The sequence below is a fragment of the Myodes glareolus genome, chromosome 21, assembly GCF_982192425.1.
Source record: "Myodes glareolus chromosome 21, mMyoGla1.1, whole genome shotgun sequence".
Classification (NCBI taxonomy): Eukaryota; Metazoa; Chordata; class Mammalia; order Rodentia; family Cricetidae; genus Myodes; species Myodes glareolus.
Genome location: NC_142046.1, coordinates 28273336 through 28293111, shown reverse-complemented (window position 1 = coordinate 28293111; position 19776 = coordinate 28273336). Strand labels below are relative to the sequence as shown.

Genomic DNA, 19776 nt, shown 5'->3' with positions numbered 1-19776 from the left:
TCAATTTCTCTTCTTCTTCCCTCAGGTACCCTTAGCTTATTCCTCTTTCCTCTTCGTGTTCTTTCTTTTTCCTTTTTTTTTTCTTTTTCTTTTTCTTTTTCTTTTTCTTTTTCTTTTTCTTTTTCTTTTTCTTTTTCGTTTTTTGTAACCCACTGAGACCAGTCAGTGCTGCATGGTAGAATGTTGACTGACCTCGTTGACATAGTCTGGCACAGTTCTTGTGTAGTAACTGAAGCTAGAGTTAGTTCATGAATAAGATGATCATGCCATATTCAGAAGATTGCCATCTTCTCATAGTACCCTTCTTAATTCTCTAGCTTTTACATTCTATCTGTCATGTTTTCCAAGCTTGGGTTAAGGGCTGAGTCAATAGTCACTTTCTCTCAGCATGAACCAGTTCTAATTATCTGCAGTAACTGCTGATGATCGCAGAGAGAAGCTTCTCTAAGGTTGAGAGCAACATGAATCTATTCATTTAAACCAATATTAAGAAGGCTGCTTGACAGAATATCCATATAGCAAGACAACAGTATAGGATTCCTCCTTAGGGCTAGGACTAAGACTGCATTTTCTCCTGTTGAATAGGTCTTATATGCAGTCCAAAAATGAATAGCTTAACATCATAACTTGATAATGTTATTAGACAGGTACCAAGTATTGAAATATCAGGGTCTGGGGGGGGATATTCTTAGTCAAACCACTTAATCATATGGACTAAACCTGATCATTTCTTTTAGGTTTTCCAATATGGTGAAATATATCCTAATGACTAAAATATATCCTAACAGACACTGGATTTCATCAGTGTCTATTGCTCTATCTCCTTGTTCTCTTATTTTATTAATTTGGGTCCTTTCTCTTGGCTAATTTGGGTAAGGGTTTATCAATCTTGTTTATCCTTTTAAAGAACCAACTCCTCATTTAGTTGAGTCTTTATATTGTTTGTTGTTTCTGCTTTATTAGTGTCTACTCTGACTTGATTGTTTATCCCCGTTTATGGTTTTGGGTATTGTTTGTTCTTTTTTTTAACCTAAGGTTCTTAGGCACACCAGTAAGGTATTTACTTGGGTTTTCTTTGATTTGTCTGATGTAGACACTCAGACTGATACATCTCTTAGGACTATCTTTGTCATATCCCATAGATTTGGGTATATTATATTTTTACTTTTATTTAATTCCAGGAACTTTTAAGTTTCATTTTTTCTTTTTATTTATTCATGCTAGAATTGACTGGCTTGATCTTGTTCAGATCTTATGCAAGTAGCCACAGCTACTGTGTATTGCAGTCCTGTCATGTTCCCAAGATACTGTTTGCACCCATCCTCCTGGACCTCTATTTCTTACAATTTTTATGCCTACTCTTCTGTGAGAATTGCTGAGCCTGGGGGAAGGTTGGTATAGATTTTCCATTCGTGACTGAGCACTCCATCATTGACTATCTATGAGTGTTGCAGTAGCTGCCATCTGCTGCACAGAGAGGTCTGAGAGCGGCACTAATCAATGGGTAGAGAGATTAAAATTTAGAGGACAATTCAATACTGTGTTCACTAAGTAAAATTATACTAGTTAGGTTCACACCTGGGACCTGTGAGCTTCACAATTTCGTGTTCTTGGCCAGATTTGGTAGTACAGGCATATTTTTCCTGTTGTAGAGTGGGCCTTAAAGCCAATCAAAAAGTGGTGAATTACCCCCTAATATTATTCATAGTACTATTGTCCTGGTCATCATTGTATTTTACTGGGTTTGAAGCTGTTTTTCCTAGCAGCCTGAATAGCTGCTTCTAGTACTCTGAAAGCCAACAGGGAGGAAGCTTTTCATCACTATCAAACAGGTCTCTTAGCCCTTACAAGAACCAACTTGCCGTCTCCATGTTCTGTGTAGTGTCAGTGTATAGATACCAATGTGATGCAGTAAATTCTTGCCATCAGATTCTGGTGGAAAACTAAGAACAATAACAATAGCCTTTATTGTTTTGTGGGTCTCTGGTAGACATTTGGAGTTATTTCTCTACTTCATCCAAGACATTTCATTTGACAACCTATGGCTTCTGAGATGAACATGAGCCTATGTATAGGGTAGCTTCAATTACACACACACACACACACACACACACACACACACACACACAAAGATTGTAAAATAGTAGGTGTACCTATGACCTTTTGGATATAATATATCATCAGAGTTAGTTATCCCTCCCCTTACCATGTCTTTCCCAACGTACCAAGGTAAACCTCTATTTACCTTGTTTCTTCTTTCCCCTTCATATACCTGCGCTCTTCTATCCCTTGATCTTTTTTTCAACTTTCTGGATTCTGTAGGGCCTCCAAATTAAACACACAAATCTAAATATTTTATACTTAGATTCACAGTGAGAACATGTGGTTTTTGTTTTTCTGGGCCTGAGTAGCCTCACTCTGTATAGTTGGGTTTTTTTTTTTTTGTTTAAAATTTACCTGCAAATTTCATGATTAATTAATTAATGTTTTTTAACAGCTGAAGTAAATTCCATTGTGTGTGGGCACCGCATTTCTGATGCCTGTTCATCACTTGCTGGCCATGCAGGCAGTTTACATGTCCTTTGAGTAATGGACAGAACAGCTCTCAGCATGGATAAGTGTTTGTCTCTGGAAGTAGGAAATTGAGTTTCCTGCCCAAGTGTGGTGTCCTTCAGTCATGTGATCGATCTGTTTTTAACTTTCTAGGGAACTACTACACTGATTTTCAGGTAGCATCTTCCTTTGATTTTCCAGACTCTTGATTTATTTCTTTTTTGGAAGAACTTAACTATTGGTCCTTTACTAAGAGCCAGCTCAGTTGCCTTATGATATTTATCATTCCATATTGCAAGCATAGATATATCTGAGGTCAGTAACTATATTTGTATCATCTAATTATAACAAAATGTTTAGTATAATTTTTAAGACTTAATAAAAAATGTTTGATAAATAGAACAAATTTGCTCATGTTTTTCAGTCATACAGACCTTCGTGCTCTCTGAAGAGTGTATTTGGCCTCAGGATGTTGAGGACTTAGAACTGTATCCGCAGAGCTCCTTCATCTCTTCTGGTTTATGTTTGGAGGTCATCATCACATCCTCAGGAACAGGTTTGTGATAGCCTTATACAAAATATGTCTCACTTTAACCTTTATTAGCCATTGTCATCTAGTATTCTGTATTATTTTCCTATTTGGCACATTTATTTAATGATCCTTCTTATACTGCAGTTTAGAAGTGTTTTGTTTTTTTTTTTTGCTTTTTTGTTTTGTTTTGTTTTTTGTGAAAACAGCTTGTCCTGTCACCTGATATATCCCCAAGACCTGAAATTATGATGCCCAGATAGTAGGCACAATAAGTATTTGCTGATTGGGATGATGGGTAAAGATCAGCTGAAATGGACAGAAAATATTTCTTGGTAGGCTTATTTCAATGGTAATGGGGTTATTGTTATAAGTTTTATGATTTCATATGGTTTGTGCTCCCAGAAAATAAAGGCAAATTTCTGGGCAAATTTCTGTTTTTTATATATGTTCCTGTGAAATCTAATCATGGATGGGTCAGTTTTTTGTTTTTTTTTTTTTTAAGCCTTGGCAACTCTGCTGGCCAATCTTATGTCAATTTGACACAGAAACTAGATTTATCTGAAAAAAAGGAACCTCCATTGTGAAATTGTCTCCAGGTGATCTAGATCTTAATTAGTGATCCATAGGGAAGGGCCTGCCTATTGTGGATGATACTGTCCCTGGGCTGGTGATCCTGTGTTCTATAAGAAACGGAGTGAGCAAGTCATGGGGAGCAAGCTATTAAGCAGCGCTCCTCCATGACCTCTGAATCAATTCCTGCTTCCAGGTCACTTCCCTGTTTGGGTTCTTGTCCTGGCTTCTTTCAATGATGAACAGCAATATGGATGTGTAAACAAACCCTTTCTTGCCCTACTTGCCTTTTGGTGATGGTGTTTCATCAGATCAGTAGAAACCCTAAGACAGCAGCTTAATTTTTAAGGTAATTAAACTACAATAAGCAACTTTTTTTCATGTGAAAGAATGAACTATTTTGAACTATTCTAGTTTATTTTGATAATTATTTTACAAGAAAATAATGCTATAGTTCCATACGTTGAACAATGTCTAGTATGTAAAGAAACAAGAGAATAGCATAAGAGCGATTCACTGTCTTAGAAGCAAGCTGCTACTGAGTTGATGTTTGATAGATACATCAGAATGAGTGTCCTTCTGATCCATTTTACAAGGTCAGTTGTAGGGTATTGAATGCTAAAGGCAACCTGAATTTTAATATCATTTGATTTTTGTGCTCAAAATTTGTAAAGAGATTCATTCCTTTTTGTGATTCAGTCAGCCCTTTTCTCCATCATAGTTATCTTATGCTTGGATTATTTTTCTAGAATTCTGAAGATTGTAATTTGGCAGTAAAAAACTCAATATTATAATATCGCTTCTAGTGACATAGGTATTCCATTTGGATACCCATAAAACATATATTTTTCTCACTATAATCCTTATATATCAGCTTTCTTAGAGGTCATAGTATTAATGTTGGAGATGATCTTCTCAGGGACAGAAGTCACCACATTGGTCATAAAGTTAAAAATGCCACATCACACTTCCCAAAGATCACGCTTTCTTCTCTCAACTAAGTTCATGTTTATTTTGTAGTATAGAAAATTATGTATTGATAGGTTGATTTTTAATGCCCCTTTAAATATATGAAATAGATTTGCCGTTGGTTTTATCATTAACATACTTGTTGTTTTTATTATTTTTGTGTTCTCTGGAGAGTTAATTAATTATAAACTTTTTTGTGGAAGTTTCTTCTTTTTTTTTCTTGTGTTTTAGGTTATATTTCAAATTGTGAAGAAATGATTTGCATTGCAGAATAGTTCTAGACACGAATTTTCTATGTATTAAAAAAATGAAATTTACTTTAAATTGTAGAAATAAGCCTGAACTTTCAGGTTACATTAAAATATTTGTCTGCTAAGTCTTAGTTGATACTAAATAATGTTTTATTGTGTGTGTGTGTGTGTGTGTTTGTGTGTGTATTATATGTATATTAACAATGGGAAATCTGAGTGATTATGAGGAGGGGAAGTCTTAAAATTTCAAGACTTTTTTATTAAATATTCTCCTTATCACTTTCATTTGTTACCATGTATACCACATGTGTGTGATTATATAGTAACATTTTTTATTGTTTTTGCTTTCTCAATGCAAGACACTGGATATTAAGTGTGAAAGTAGAACTTCTTTTCAATTTTATTCATCTTGATTAAATGTTTTACCGTCTTTTAAGATTCATGCTTAGTTATTTGTATCATAAATTAATTCCAACATTTTTCTTAAACATCCAGACTCTGTTTCAGTTCCTATATGCCTGCTCATAATTATCAAGTGTCAATATAATAGTTTTATTTCCTAACATACTTAGGTATAGATTTTTGATATGTATATATAATGATCTTGATCTGTTTATAGTTATTTAATAATTCAAATGAATTTAAAAATTCACTGAGAATTTCTTATATTTCGTGCACTTGATAAGTAGTATTTGCCAAACCAAATTATAGTGTTCTGAGTTGCTAAAGATAGCATCATTAGTTTTTCCTCTTAAAGTAAGTTTATATATAATAATAATAGCCACAGTAACTTCAGAAAACATCCGTAAAGCTCCTGGAGGGAGTAGACCTCCAGCTATTGGGAAGTAGCTTGTTATTTCAAAGAACTTTGCTTTCCTCCCTATACTTAACAAAAAATACAGTTTCTTTTAATATTCAATGATTTCAACCTTAGAAATAACATAAAACAGAAAAAGAGACAAAATGACTTGTAATCCCAGTAAAATAATACAGATTATTATTTTAGCATTCTGTGTGTATACTCTTGTACGGTATTTCATGGTATATTCTCATTTCATAATATACTTTCATATGTTTACTTTTATTTACACTTGGTATACCTCAGCATGATTTTCTCCCAATAATCATTTAATTTTGAAAACCTTTTCTTGAATATCTTGACTTCTTAACAATTTATTTATATTTTATGTGCATTGATGTTTTGCCTGCATGTATGTCTGTTTAAGGGTATTGCGTCTCCTAGAACTGAAGCTATAGATAGCCATGACCTACCATGTGGGTTCTGGGAATTGAGCCCAGATCCTCTGGGAGAGGAATCAGTACAATTAACTCCTGAACCTTCTCTCTAGCCCCCTTGACTTACTTCGTTCAAAAAATGCTTATATTTTATTTTTTATGGTTTTTCAAGACCTGTAGCTTTGGAGCCTATCCTGGAACTAGCTCTTTTAGACCAGGCTGGCCTCGAACTCACAGAGATCCACCTGCTTCCCAAGTGTGGGAATTAAGGGCATGCAGCACCACCATCAGCTAAAAAATGTTTTTAATGTTTATGTCTGTGTGCCTGCTTGGCTTTCTGTGTACCGTGTGGGTCCAGGTGTTGATGGAAGCTTAAGGAGCACTGAATTCTAGTAAATGCAGGTTACATGCACTTGTGGATGAATGGAACCTAGGTACTCTGAAAAGAGCAATACGCGCTCTTTAGCTTCTGTTTTATCACTTTAGCCCTCTTGGTTGTTTTTAGTGCAAGAAATGAAGGTTATAATAAAGATTCTTCTTAACTTTATAGGTTATTGTTCTGAAGCGATCTTGCTAAATAAAAAGTTATAAATCTTTATATTAGTTTTCATTGTGTTAACAGGATACAATATTTTAAAGCTAATTTTTAAAAAATAATTTATTTAACTTTAATTTATGTGTTGGTATAAAGGTATTAGATCCCCTGAAACTGGAAGTACAGATTGTTGTGAGATGCTGTGTGGGTGCTGGGAATTGAACTTGGGTCCTCTAGAAGCACAGCCAGTGCTCTGAACCGCTGAGCCATCTCTCCAGCACCAAAGCTAATCTTACATGTCAACAGATTGGGTAGCATCATTCCATCTACATTTAAAATTGCAGATTATTTTCATTTACTTTACAGATAGCTGAAATTTTGTTATCTCCTGTGCTTGTTTGTGATTTAGATAGACTTGGAAGAGGTCACTTTGTACACTTTGGCAAGCATATATTGTGGAAAATTATTGAGTTTATTTTATATTTTAAATTCATTTCATAGAAGTACTATCTAGAAATATAGAAGTGAGCTTTAGAGCATTGAACTAGAGGAATGATAATAAAGTAATAGTCTGCTATGCCCAATACAGCTGCTATTATAGAAAATACAGTATATTATGTAGTTTATTTTGGGCTTTAAATTATAGTTTCTCTAAAATGATTTAGGTGATTTGTTGACTGGTAATCTCATTTACTTAAAAAGAGGTTTATAGTCTTAGGTATAGTTATCTACATGAATATATATGGTTATATGTGGCTATGTAAATATATCATATATATAATAGAAATCGCAGTTGGAATCATCTAACACCTAATAACCTTGCTCATTTGAGCATACGATTCACAAGATAGAAATTACTCTTCTTGGGATTCAATTTTTTTTTTTACATACCTATTCCAGTTCCCCCTCCCTCCTCTCCTCCAGCTGTCTTTCTTGCTCTTACCTCACCTCCCATGCAATCCACTCCTTAGAGTTAAGGCCTTCCCTGGGAAGTACACAATGACTGTCATCTCCTTATTGGATTAGAACCAAGGTCTTCCCCTGCCCCATGCCTAGGATGATCAAGGTATCTCTGCATAGAAATGGGCTTTATAAATTCAGTTCATGCAAGAGTTGGGGTTTCTATTGCTGTGAATAAACACCATGGCCATGGCAACTCTTATAAAGGAAAACACTTATTTGGAACTGACTTGCAGTTTCAGAGGTTTAGTCCAATATCTTCATAGCAGCGTGTAGGCAGACATGGTGCTGGAGAAGGAGCTGATAGTTCTACATCTTGATCTGCAGGCAGCAGAACCAACTGTATGCCATACTGGGCTTAGCTTGAGCATAAGGGACCTCAAAGCCTGCCTTCACAGTGACACACTTCCTCCAGCAAGGCCATACCTTATCCAACAAGGTCACACCTTCTAATAGTCCCACTCCCTATACACAGGAATTCAAACTCATGAGTCTTTGGGGGCCTTAACTATTCATATCACCATAATTACCTTCAAACAAAGATGATAAAGATGCAATCAATGACTTTTGCGAAAAGAATGGTGTGTGTTGTAGTTTTCCTACTTCATTGTACAAAATATTTATGTCAAGGGACTATGTCATTGAGAAACCAGTTGATAAAGAAATAGTAGTGACAGATTGAATAGACCAGTTCAATGATGGCTACTGCATTCAGGAATCTTTCATTTATTGCTCCTTAACCTTTCTTTGGTGTAAATGTATTTCAGGTGATAAGTCTTTTGTGATTTCTCCACTGAAACAGAAAATAGACTTCCTAGAAATTATATATAGCCACCTGTATAGCCTTTCCTTTACACAAAAATTTTAGTCTTAACTATCTTGAGTTTATTTTTTTAGACTTACTAATAGACTGATTCTTTTTCTTATAGTAGTGAGTTATACTTTTTGAGATATTTAAAAGTAGTGATTCAGCTTTCATTACCACGTGTATTAATCACAAATTTAGATTACTTTCTCTTCTATCTTTCTCTTCTATCAGGTTCAAAGTGGATGGATTAAAGTTGATGTCTTTAATCCATTTGGACCTGAGTTTTGTGCATGGTGATAGATATGGATCTACTTTCATCCTTCTACAGGTTGACATCCAGTTATGCCAGCACCATTTGTTAAAGATGCTTTCCTTCTTCCATTGTATACCTTTAGCTCCCTTGTCAAAAATTAGGTGCTCATAGGTTTGTGGGTTAATATTCGATTCCAAAGGTCGATTTCTCTGTTCTTATGCCAATACAAAGCTGTTTTCAATACTGTAGCTCTGTAATAGAGTTTGAAGTCAGGGATGGTAATGCCTCCTGAAGTTCCTTTATTGTATAAGATTGTTTTGGCTATCCTGGGTTTTTTGTTTTTCCATATAAACTTGATTATTGTTCTCTCAAGGTCTGTGAAGAAGTTTGATGGGATTTTGATGGGGATTGCATTGAATCTATAGATTGCTTTTGGTAGAATTGCCATTTTTACTATGTTGATTCTCCCAATCCAAGAGCAGGGGAGGTCTTTCCATTTTCTGGTATCCTCCTCAGTTTCTTTCTTCAAAGACTTAAAGTTCTTGTCAAATAGGTCTTTCACTTCCTTGGTTAGAGTAACCCCAAGATATTTTATGCTATTTGTGGCTATCGTGAAAGGTGATGTTTCTCTGATTTCCCTCTCTGCTTCTTTATCCTTTGTGTATAGGAGGGCCACTGATTTTTTTGGAGTTGATCTTGTATCCTGCCATGTTACTAAAGGTGTTTATCAGCTGTAGGAGTTCTTTGGTAGAGTTTTTGGGGTCACTTATGTACACTATCATATCGTCAGCAAATAACGAAAGTTTAACTTCATCCTTTCCAATTCGAATCCCCTTGATCTCCTTATGTTGTCTTATTGCTATTGCTAGAACTTCAAGCACTATATTGAAGAGGTATGGAGAGAGTGGACAGCCTTGTCGTGTTCCTGATTTTAGTGGAAAGGCTTTGAGTTTCTCTCCATTCAATTTGATGTTAGCTGTCGGCTTGCTGTATATTGCTTTTATTATATTTAGGTATGATCCTTGTATCCCCAGTCTCTCCAACACCTTTATCATAAAGGGGTGTTGAATTTTGTCAAATGCTTTTTCAGCATCCAATGAAATGATCATATGGTTTTTTTTCTTTCAGTTTATTTATATGATGGATTACATTGATAGATTTGCGTATGTTGAACCAGCCCTGCATCTCTGGGATGAAGCCTACTTGATCATAATGGATAATTTTTCTAATGTGTTCCTGGATTCGGTTTGCCAGTATTTTATTGAGAATTTTCGCGTCGATGTTCATGAGTGAGATTGGCCTGTAGTTCTCTTTCTTGGTTGTGTCTTTGTCTGGTTTTGGCATTAGGGTAACTGTAGCTTCATAAAAGGAGTTTGGCAATGACTCTTCTGTTTCTATATTGTGGAATACGTTAAGGAGTATAGGTATTAGCTCTTCCTGGAAGTTCTGGTAGAATTCTGCATTGAAACCATCTGGTCCTGGGCTTTTTTTTGGTAGGGAGATTTCTGATAACAGCTTCTAATTCTTCACGACTAACAGGTCTATTTAGATTGTTCACCTGTTCTTGGTTCAACTTTGGTATATGGTACTTATCTAAAAAAATGTCCATTTCTTTTACATTTTCCAACTTTGTGGCATATAAACTTTCGTAGTAAGATCTAATGATTCTCTGAATTTCCTCTGTGTCTGTGGTTATGTCCTCCTTTTCATTTCTGATCCTATTAATTTGCATGTTCTCTCTCTGCCGTTTGATTAGTTTGGATAGGGGTTTGTCAATCTTGTTGATTTTCTCCAAGAACCAGCTTTTTTATTCATTGATTCTTTAGATTGTTTTTAAACTGTATTCAGAAACACTTATTTTTAATTTAGAATACAGTCTTCTTGGTGGTGTATTGTTTTCTTAATGGTGGTGGGTAGTACTGGTGTTGCTGCTTTTTTCTTCTTTTTAAATTTTTTTCAGACAGGGTTTTTCTGTGTAGCCCTAGCGGTCCTGAAACTTACTCTGTAGACCACATTGGCCTTGAACTCATTGATCTGCCTGGCTCTGCTTTCAGAATATTGGTGTTAAAGATATGGGTCATCACTTTTGGTATATGATGTTGGCTTCTTAATATCCTAGCAGCTGTCCTAATCAACTTGTAAGTCAGAGAATTAGAAATATGATGGATAGAAAGAAATGCTACTATAGTGAACAGAAAAAAATGTACTTTTGTCCATGTCTGTGTATACATTTTTATATTGTACGAAATTTTGAATTAGAGAAGTAATACTACTTTAAAAACACACTTTTATGGATTTAGGTCTTAGAGAAAAGTACCAGCATCACCTCATACTTCCTTATACACCTTAATCTGTTTGGAAGAGTGATTTCCAGTGAAGCAAAGTAACTGTTAAAGATTTTTAACAAATATGTATTTAAGAATATCTTTTTTCTATTTTTTAGTTCATTAATCCTTTGTAGAAATTTCTCCTTTTCAGATGTTCACTTCATATGCTTTTGAGTCCTGAGATGGTAGAATTTGCGTATTTTTTAAAAATTTCCTTTTTCCTGATAAGTTGGATAATATGCATATTATAATATTGATAATAAATTATAATATGGTTTCTGTTGTAGGAGGCTGCTTGTTTGTTTCCCTGCCCCTCAGACTTCTGAAATAACCCCACAGAACTGTATTAACTAAATCACTGCTTGGTCAACCATTATAGCATATTCCTAGCAAGCTCTTACATATTAAATTAACCCATTTCTATTATTTTATATTTTACCATGAGGCTCGTGGCCTACCAACAAGGTTTCAGCTGGCAGCTAGTGTCTTTCCCCTCTGGCAGCTACATAGCATCTCACTGACTCCGTCTTCTTTCTTCCAGCATTCAGTTTAGTGTTGTACCTCCCTTCTGCCCCCAGCTCTATTCTGCTAAGCCACTGGCTGAAACAGCTTCTTTATTCATTAGCCAATAAGAGGAACACATATATAGAAGGACTTCCCACATCAGATTTCTGCTTCATTTTTTCCTTGGAAGTAAATCCAGAACTTCACACTTAATGCCATTTTTTTTTCTTTTCAATTTCCCTAGGGAAGTGTGGTTAGAAACTACTCTTCAAACAAAATGTTGCGTGTTTGGGGTTAGAGTAACACTGCTATTTCTGTTTCAGACCTGACAGAATGTAACATATCCTGTCCATGTGGAGAGAGTAACTGCTCAATTTTTTTATTTAGTTAATAAATATGAATTGAATTCTTAAAAGTCAGACTGACTAGTGCCAGTATGGTGATAGAAAGTGTTAATCCTTTTATTAAAACTCTTTTGTTGTGTATATTTTAATTGATACTTCTCAGAATTAAGAGTTCAGGTTTGAAATATCAGTATAGGATTAATTGTTAGTAAGGGTAACCTAGAGTCTAAAATAATAATAATGTCCAATAAAAATAACATGGTAGTTTAGTAATTAGACCATTTGATTCCTCCCAGGTTATAGCTATTTGATGACAATACTTTTCCTGGAATTGATGTAAGAGACACATCTATTCATTAGTCTAATTTGATGAACCAATGAATTTTATTGGGGTTATTTACAGGAATATGTTGAGGGGCTACAACAAAAATGACTCAAAACCAGCTGTATCACCAAAACCCACCCCAGCATGAGCAACAGCTCACAAAAGCTGGGAACAGGGAACATATCCCGCAGGCTGTAGGCAATTCAGCAGGTTGAAGAGTGTTCTTTCCACATGACTCAGTTGGTCTAAGCCACTTCTGAGCAGCTTATTTCTGCTTCTTCCATGCAGCTGTTCTGGTCTTAGAGCTTTCTTTGTCCTTTCTTAAAGTCCTCTTTGCAACTGCTCTCTGTAAGACTGACTCTCAGTAGTCTCTTTTATTTGAAGTCTTGGGGACAGAGGGAACTAGTGAATCTGCTCAGGTTCAGGGACTTCCTGAAACTATTTTGAGTTGTGTACCTGCTGTCTTAAGGTATTTCTACTAAGAGATGGAATGTTTCAATCTCAGAGATAACTGGGTTAAATAGTCTTACAGAAGGATATTAGGCAAGAAAGTTTCTTATGGCAAGGGACATTGTTTCTAAATCTCTAAACTGGGCCTTGACCCAAGCTGTTTATTTGTACTGAAGTGTCACATTTTAAATAATGTTAGGATACTGCTTGTTATATATCATGATAGATTTTGTGCTTTCATAGTTTTCTCAGTAATAAATAGTAGTTATAAAGATTATTTGTGGTTGATAATAGAGGTCTTGTATCAATTGTGAAGAAATTGTTTAGACCAAAGGGTTTTATGTCTCATTGACTTAACAGACATCTTTGCTGAGTATAAGCATTTACAGTGGTAAGAAAGCAGAATTCTTTGGTTTCCTCATGTCATTTAATATCTAGTGAATAATACTGACTGTACATAATTATTCATACACATGTGCCTTATGTATGATAGTAGGTACAATCAACTAGTATGTATTGTTTTTTAAGGAATTGTAGACTTTGATATTGGCACTAGTAGGTATTTGCTATCCTGAGCATATTTATATAGTCAATCTCTATTGCCTTGGAACTGTTTTCTGTGTTGTTATATAAACTCATTTATTTCTAATTCTAGTGTTCATAAGGTATATTTATTCTTTGTAGAGCATATTTCTATATATCTGGAGTAAGGAATATGCAGAACTTTTAAGAGATAGAGAAGTTCAGAGCAACATGTAATTTTTCCAAGCCTAGCTGTATCATATCGAGTTTATGTATCATATACTGTTGTTGTTCCAAACTTAGAAACTGATTGAAGGCATTGTTAAATACTGTATATGACAAATATATTTAATTTTATAGATAGTTTCATCCCACAAATATATGTAACATGTCCTGCTGAGTATTAGTAGTAATTATTAAACATTTGTATATAATCTTGGAATGCCAGTCTAAAAAATTTAATATGCCTATCACAAGATCATTTCCTTTCTCTGTAGTGAAATATAATGGGACAAATCATCTATACATGAGGTACCAACATGTGGATTTAATTCTCTGCTATTCATTTTCTCTGTCATGCCAATATAATTTCTTTTTTTGTCAAAGACTGGTTAAGCAGTATTATCTTTATTTTCTGCATTCATGATTCTGTGACACACCTTGATTTTTCTATTTGGTCATTCACATCTACATGGGTCAGACAGTTTAATTTTCTCCCATTGAACTGACTTATAGCCTGTTTGAAAAAGGTAGTAGCCATTGGAGAAATGCCATCTTGGGAAAGCATATGTATTATTCATCTTGTCAAACATTTAGAAAATGAATAATAGTTAGCAGATAGTATTTAAAAATGCCTTTTTACTTCCACATTAAATAAAAGTCTAATTATTAAATGTGAAATGGGATCTGAAGTTTGATGGTAAGGGAATTGGCTTCTTATCCATCCTAGTTGTGCTTACAGAATTAAAGTAGAATGATAATGAATCAAAATCTGCAGGTTTTTGTTAAACTTGTATTCCTTATAGATATTGCATTAGACCAAAAGTTTCACATTAGCTTAGAATTCACTTATTTATGCCATGTCTCCCATTTCTTCAGTCATTCCTACTTCTTTTGTAGCAATGGGTTAAAATCATTATACCTGTTGACTTGGAAAAAAATAAAACCCTGTCATTTTCCCATAATTTCTGCATTCTGTGAATAGTAATAGAAAGCAGTCCATATTTGAAAAGAGCATAACATATCTTCAAATGCACTTGTTTTTAAAATCAGTTAGACTTCATGAATAATGGGAAATGACTAACAGCAAGTACAGTTCTTGTAGCACGTTGGTTAGAATTTACAAGTAAAAGAAATGAAGCTGAAGAAATGCACTTTGTCTCCTTGATTTTTTTCAGATCTAGAAAACCCTGGTATTAGCTATGTTTTTGTCACATACTGAGATATATCCCAGCAAAGTAATGGCATGGTCTCCATCCTCAGAAATTCCCTGGCTTCACAGAGCAGCAGGGATACTACTACTCTTGAGAGTACAGAGCAGAGTGGAAATTGTCTGTAAGAGATGGGAGAGGCTTCATAGAAATAGCAATTTGATGGAGGAGGGTCATCTGTCTATTGTTACTTTCATTGGTTAATAAAGAGACTGCCTTGGCCTTTTTGATAGGCCAGCCCTTAGGTGGGTGGAGTAGACAAAACAGAATTGTGGGAGAAAGAAAGCAGAGGCAGGCAGACGCCATGCTTCTCCTGCCCAAGAAGGACGCAGGTTAGGATCTTTCCCGGTAAGCCACGTCCTCGTGGTGAGACACAGATTATTAGAAATGGGTTGAATCAACATGAGAGAGTTAGCCAATAAGATGCTACAGATAATGGGCCAGGCAGTGTTTAAATGAATACAGTTTCCATGTAATTATTTTGGGGGTTAGCTAGCCGGGATCCGGGCGGGAATGCAGCCTGCCGTTCATTCTACAGTAATTCATGAGCAAAAGTTTTTGTAAAAATTGAAGTATAAAAAAGAAGAGAGATAATGATGAGAACTAACAGGAGAGGAAAAACCCTGCAGCATGAGTGTGGGTAGTTGGTATTGCTTGGGTGCAGTCTGGGGAAGGGTTAGGAGGGGGATCACTTGGGGCTGTAATGAAGAGAGTGGAGAGGGACCAAAAAAAGGAACCTGCCATTTACAGAGTGCTGGATTTTATCCTTATTTTTTATCTTCAATTTCAGATTTATATTTTGGAAATATTACTTGTGGTTTATGGAGAATTATGTAGTGGGAACATGGCTGTATATTGGACTAGTTAACTCAATAGTGTAACTAGATAGTTTGAGTGATGGGGTGATTTTCTGCCATTAAAACTTTCTTTGGAGACATACATATATCTGATATACATGGGAAGTAGAAAAAAACAAGATCTCCTGAATAAATTGGGAGCATGGGGACCTTGGGGGAGGGTTAAAGTGGAGGGGAGAGGCAGGAAGGGGAGCAGAGAAAAGTGTAGAGCTCAATAAAAATCAATAAAAAGAATAGAATCTAAAAAAAAAAACTTTCTATTGATTTGTCACATGTTATCCTATTTTGAAATGTCATCAAATTGAATTCAATAGAATTAATTCATTGTTAATTTTGGGGTGTGTATGTGAATGCTTATAGTGGACATGCCTGTATTTATACATCTGTGCATGTCTGTGGAGACAAGAGGTCAGTGTTGGATGATTATCTGGATTGCTGTTTTTTGTTTTTTTTTCTCTTGGGCCAGGGACTCTTACTGAATCCAGCACTTATCAAATGGCTAAGCTGCCTGCTCAATGAACTCTGGAGATTTGTCTATCTCCACCCTCCTAAGATAGAGTATTGCTGATTTTATAGTTTGAAATTCAAGAGACAAATAACAGCAAGTAGTTGTAAAAGGATCAGTATTTTACTTCTTAGTGAAATTAAATCATGGAACCTCTCACCAAAAAAAAAATTGCAATTATAATTTGCTATTTAACATAGAATGTAACTTTAAAAAATGTAAGTAATTAAAAATTTCATATGTACATACTTAATTATTTGTTACAGGGTTATTTGTTTGCATTTTAAACTTATAATCAAGACTTCGTTAATTCAAATCATGAAATAAGAAACTGATATTTTTAAGTATAATGTTAAATCTCAAATCAAGAAAGAATAAACAAATTTGTCAGAGATAATTAAAGTCATATGTAGATGTAAAATTGCTACTTTGCAAAAATATGTACTTAAGAGATCATCGCAATTCATAATTGGAAAAAACACATTAAAAATAGGTTTAATTTGTCTCACAAACAGCATGGCATGTAAGATTTCTGTTCTAGCTTTCTTTCTGTTGCTGTGATAAAACACTGACTAAAAGCTACTTGGACAAAGAAGAGTCTTATTTGGTTTGTAGTTATAGTTCATCAGCTGGGCGGTGGTGGCGCACACCTTTAATCCCAGCACTCGGGAGGCAGAGGCAGGCTGATCTCTGTGAGTTCGAGGCCAGCCTGGTCTACAAGAGTTAGTTCCAGGACAGGCTCCAAAGCAACAGAGAGACCCTGTCTTCAAAATCCAAAAACCAAAAACAAACAAACAAACAAGAAAACCAAAAGTTATAGTCCATCACCAAGGGAAACTAAAGCAGGAGCTTGAAGCAGAGACCACTGAGCATGGTTTCTTACTGTCTTGCTTCCCCTTGCTTGATCAGCTTCCATTCTTTTACAGCCTAGGCCTGGGAAAGATAGTATTGTTTGCAGTGAGCTGGGTACACCCATATCAGTGAGCAATGGAGAATATGTTCAACTGAACTTCTCTTTTCAGGTGTGTCAAGCTGACAGTCACATTAACCAGGATATTTTCCTAAGGATTTCGATGCATCAATCCTTAGCTCTTTGTTATCACAACAGGAAATAGTCAGACGAGGAAATAAAAAGAATGATCGAATAGTGGGAATATAAAATATTATATAGCACTATCTTTTTAATATTATACTTGAAATTATTTCTATTTAAGAACATGCATCAATATAGTATATATTAGTAACATTAGTGTGTATGTATCATAAACAATGCATTAACATTTCCTAGTAGGCATTATTTACTGTTTAAACAAATATTAGGGAAGTGGATTTATTCCTATTACCCAACCTTTTTAATTTTGTGTAGAATATTGTCAGTTTCCATAGTTTTTAGATTGCAAGGTTAATTTATATTTTATGCTAAATTACATTTCAGTTCAGAGATTGCATTGAAATGGGAGAAGTTAGGATGAATCTATTCTTGTTTTTGTAGTAACTAGATTTACAAAAACAATTTTTAATGAAGTCTCTTAATTCATTCTGTCAGTCTCTCTTTTCTGCTTGAACAATTAAATATACCATGCTACTCTTTAGCAAAGTATTATTAATGTTAAATGTTAGTGGGTTTTATTTTGTTAGTGGAATCATTTGTGGCATGTTTCAATGCAGAAATCTTCTTTTTTTTTTTTTTTTACTGTTTATTGAGATTACAGGTGTATTTTAACAATCGGTCTTTCCCTGATGAATCATTAAAATAGCTGAGTGGGCTGGAAGTTAATACTAACTTTTCTCAGTACTGCTGTATTTTCTCTGCTGGCTTATAGGTTTCCTTTAAAGTACAGCCTGAGGTTGTTAGAGTTGCTGGGTGGAGATTCAGTGAATGAAGATAAACCAAGTCAAAGAAACACCTGGCGAGCCTTTGATGAGCTATTGGGAAAGTCTGCTCAAATTATCCTTCCTGCAGTTTATTCCTAAGGTCAGTAGTCTTATTTTTTTTGTTTGCTCTGCAAGCTAAATTTTCCAGATATTGTATATAGACAAATAGAAAATATATTTTCAGTGATTGAATGAATTTTAAAGTAATGTATAGATTAACTTGTGGACCAATTTCTTGTGAGTGGGATGAAAATTCTTGAAACTATCATCCATAAAACTATCTTCCTACATCTAGGTATCTGTGGAGTATCTTATTACAGCAGTTGCTTGGCTTTTAAAATTATTGCCGGGTGTTTGGATAAAGATTGAATATTACTGATGTTTGATTGTGCACCACATATCAGTACTAACTGTGGGTTTTATATATATTTTAGTTTTTCCAAACTCACTTAATACATTTGTTGATTCTAAGAGTGAATGTTACGTGGGGATTTTCTACTCTTTACGGTTAAGATTTTACAGCTACCGCAGTTGTAACTGCTAGAGGAGTTAGAAAATGTAGTTCACCTTGAAAATGATCATGGCTCAGGGAATAAAAAAATTGGGTCAAGCTTAAAATAAATGCAGGTGCAATAGCAAAGACTTTTAATAAAAAATTAAAAATATTCATAGTACTGGATTCAAGCTACTTTTTTATTTTATATTTTTTATTGATTTTTATTGAGCTCTACATTTTAGCTCCCCTTCCGTCCTCTTCCCTCCCCTTCAACCCTCTCCCATAGTCCTCATGCTCCCAATTTACTCAGGAGATCTTGTCTTTTTTCTACTTCCCATGTAGATTAGATCCATGTATGTCTCTCTTAGGGTCCTCATTGTTGTCTAGGTTCTCTGGGATTGTGATTTGTAGGCTGGTTTTCTTTGTCAAATTACTTTTGTTCTGTTAATATATTATTAGTTTCCAATTGAGGTGATTTTAATGGCATTTTCTTGTTGCTCAAGATAATTGCATGAAATACTTTTCACGTTGCAACTCCCTTTTCAGGTGTTCAGGTAAATTTCTATTAATTCTTAAATACATTTGTTAGTTCTTTAGTGATCTTAGAAATACCATTTATGCTATAAAATTTTGTTATAAATTTGTCTCATATATAAATTTTAATGCTCAACATTTAGCCATTTTTATTAAATCATACTGTTGATAATGATAATGTCATAGAGTTTCCTCAGTGCTGTCATTAGAGAATAAAATATGCTGAAGAAATGGATTTTCTTCAATAAAAGTGTACTTATTTAAGAAGAAAACTGTAAAAGTAGCTAAACATTTAATCTGAAATATTTTTTATGTTCTTCTAGGGATTAAGGTATGGCCATGTACTCTTTATGACAAATAATACTCTGAGTGTCCTATGGTGAAGCTATATAGTTATTGTTTGGTATCTGTTGTGTCAGGTTTTGTTTTTTGTCCCCCCCCCACTCTCCTCTTCGTGCGCACCTCATTGCTGTTAACAAATACCTGTCAAGAAGAAACTTAAGGGAGGAAGGCTTTGTTTTGGCTTGGATCTTAAGGAATGCAGTCTCTGATGATGGCAAAGGCATGGAGGCACTGAGCTGTACTGCATCCTTATTGCTCTCTGCTTCCTGACTGGAGGCACAGTGACTTCATCCCATCACTGTGCTTTCTCTAACATAACAGACCATCTCCTTTTACAGTACAAACCAAAATAAACCGTTCCTCACTTAGGGTGCTCTTTGCTTCTTGTCAGGAGTTTGTCCATGATGATGATGATGATGAAAATAACTGACAGAGAAAGCTGCTACCGAGGAATTGGTCTGTTGCTGGATGGACTGACCACGTGCTTAGAGAGAGGTTTTTGGAATTGAATTGCCAGAGAAATATGGGAGAATTTGGGACTCTCCTAGTCACTTGTAAGCAGAATTTAGCCATTCTGAAGAAAAATTGGAAGAGCAGA

General features: G+C 35.0%; 1 protein-coding gene across 13 annotated transcripts in view; it reads left to right on the top strand.

Moving 5' to 3' along the window:
* The window catches only part of Qtman (queuosine-tRNA mannosyltransferase), a 338666-nt gene that overhangs the window by 90559 nt on the left and 228331 nt on the right, over positions 1–19776 (top strand). For 10 of the 13 annotated variants that reach the window (XM_085681197.2, XM_085681196.2, XM_085681193.2 and 7 more), the window contains 2 exons: positions 2978–3109; positions 17755–17906. In XM_085681197.2, coding sequence (XP_085537323.2) covers positions 17811–17906 — 96 coding nt within the window. In that variant the 5' untranslated portion in view covers positions 2978–3109; positions 17755–17810. Of the gene's footprint in view, positions 1–2741; positions 2869–2977; positions 3110–17754; positions 17907–19569; positions 19733–19776 lie in introns of those variants that run through there. The other 3 variants (XM_048425781.3, XM_048425789.3, XM_087899925.1) reach the window with 3 other exon arrangements.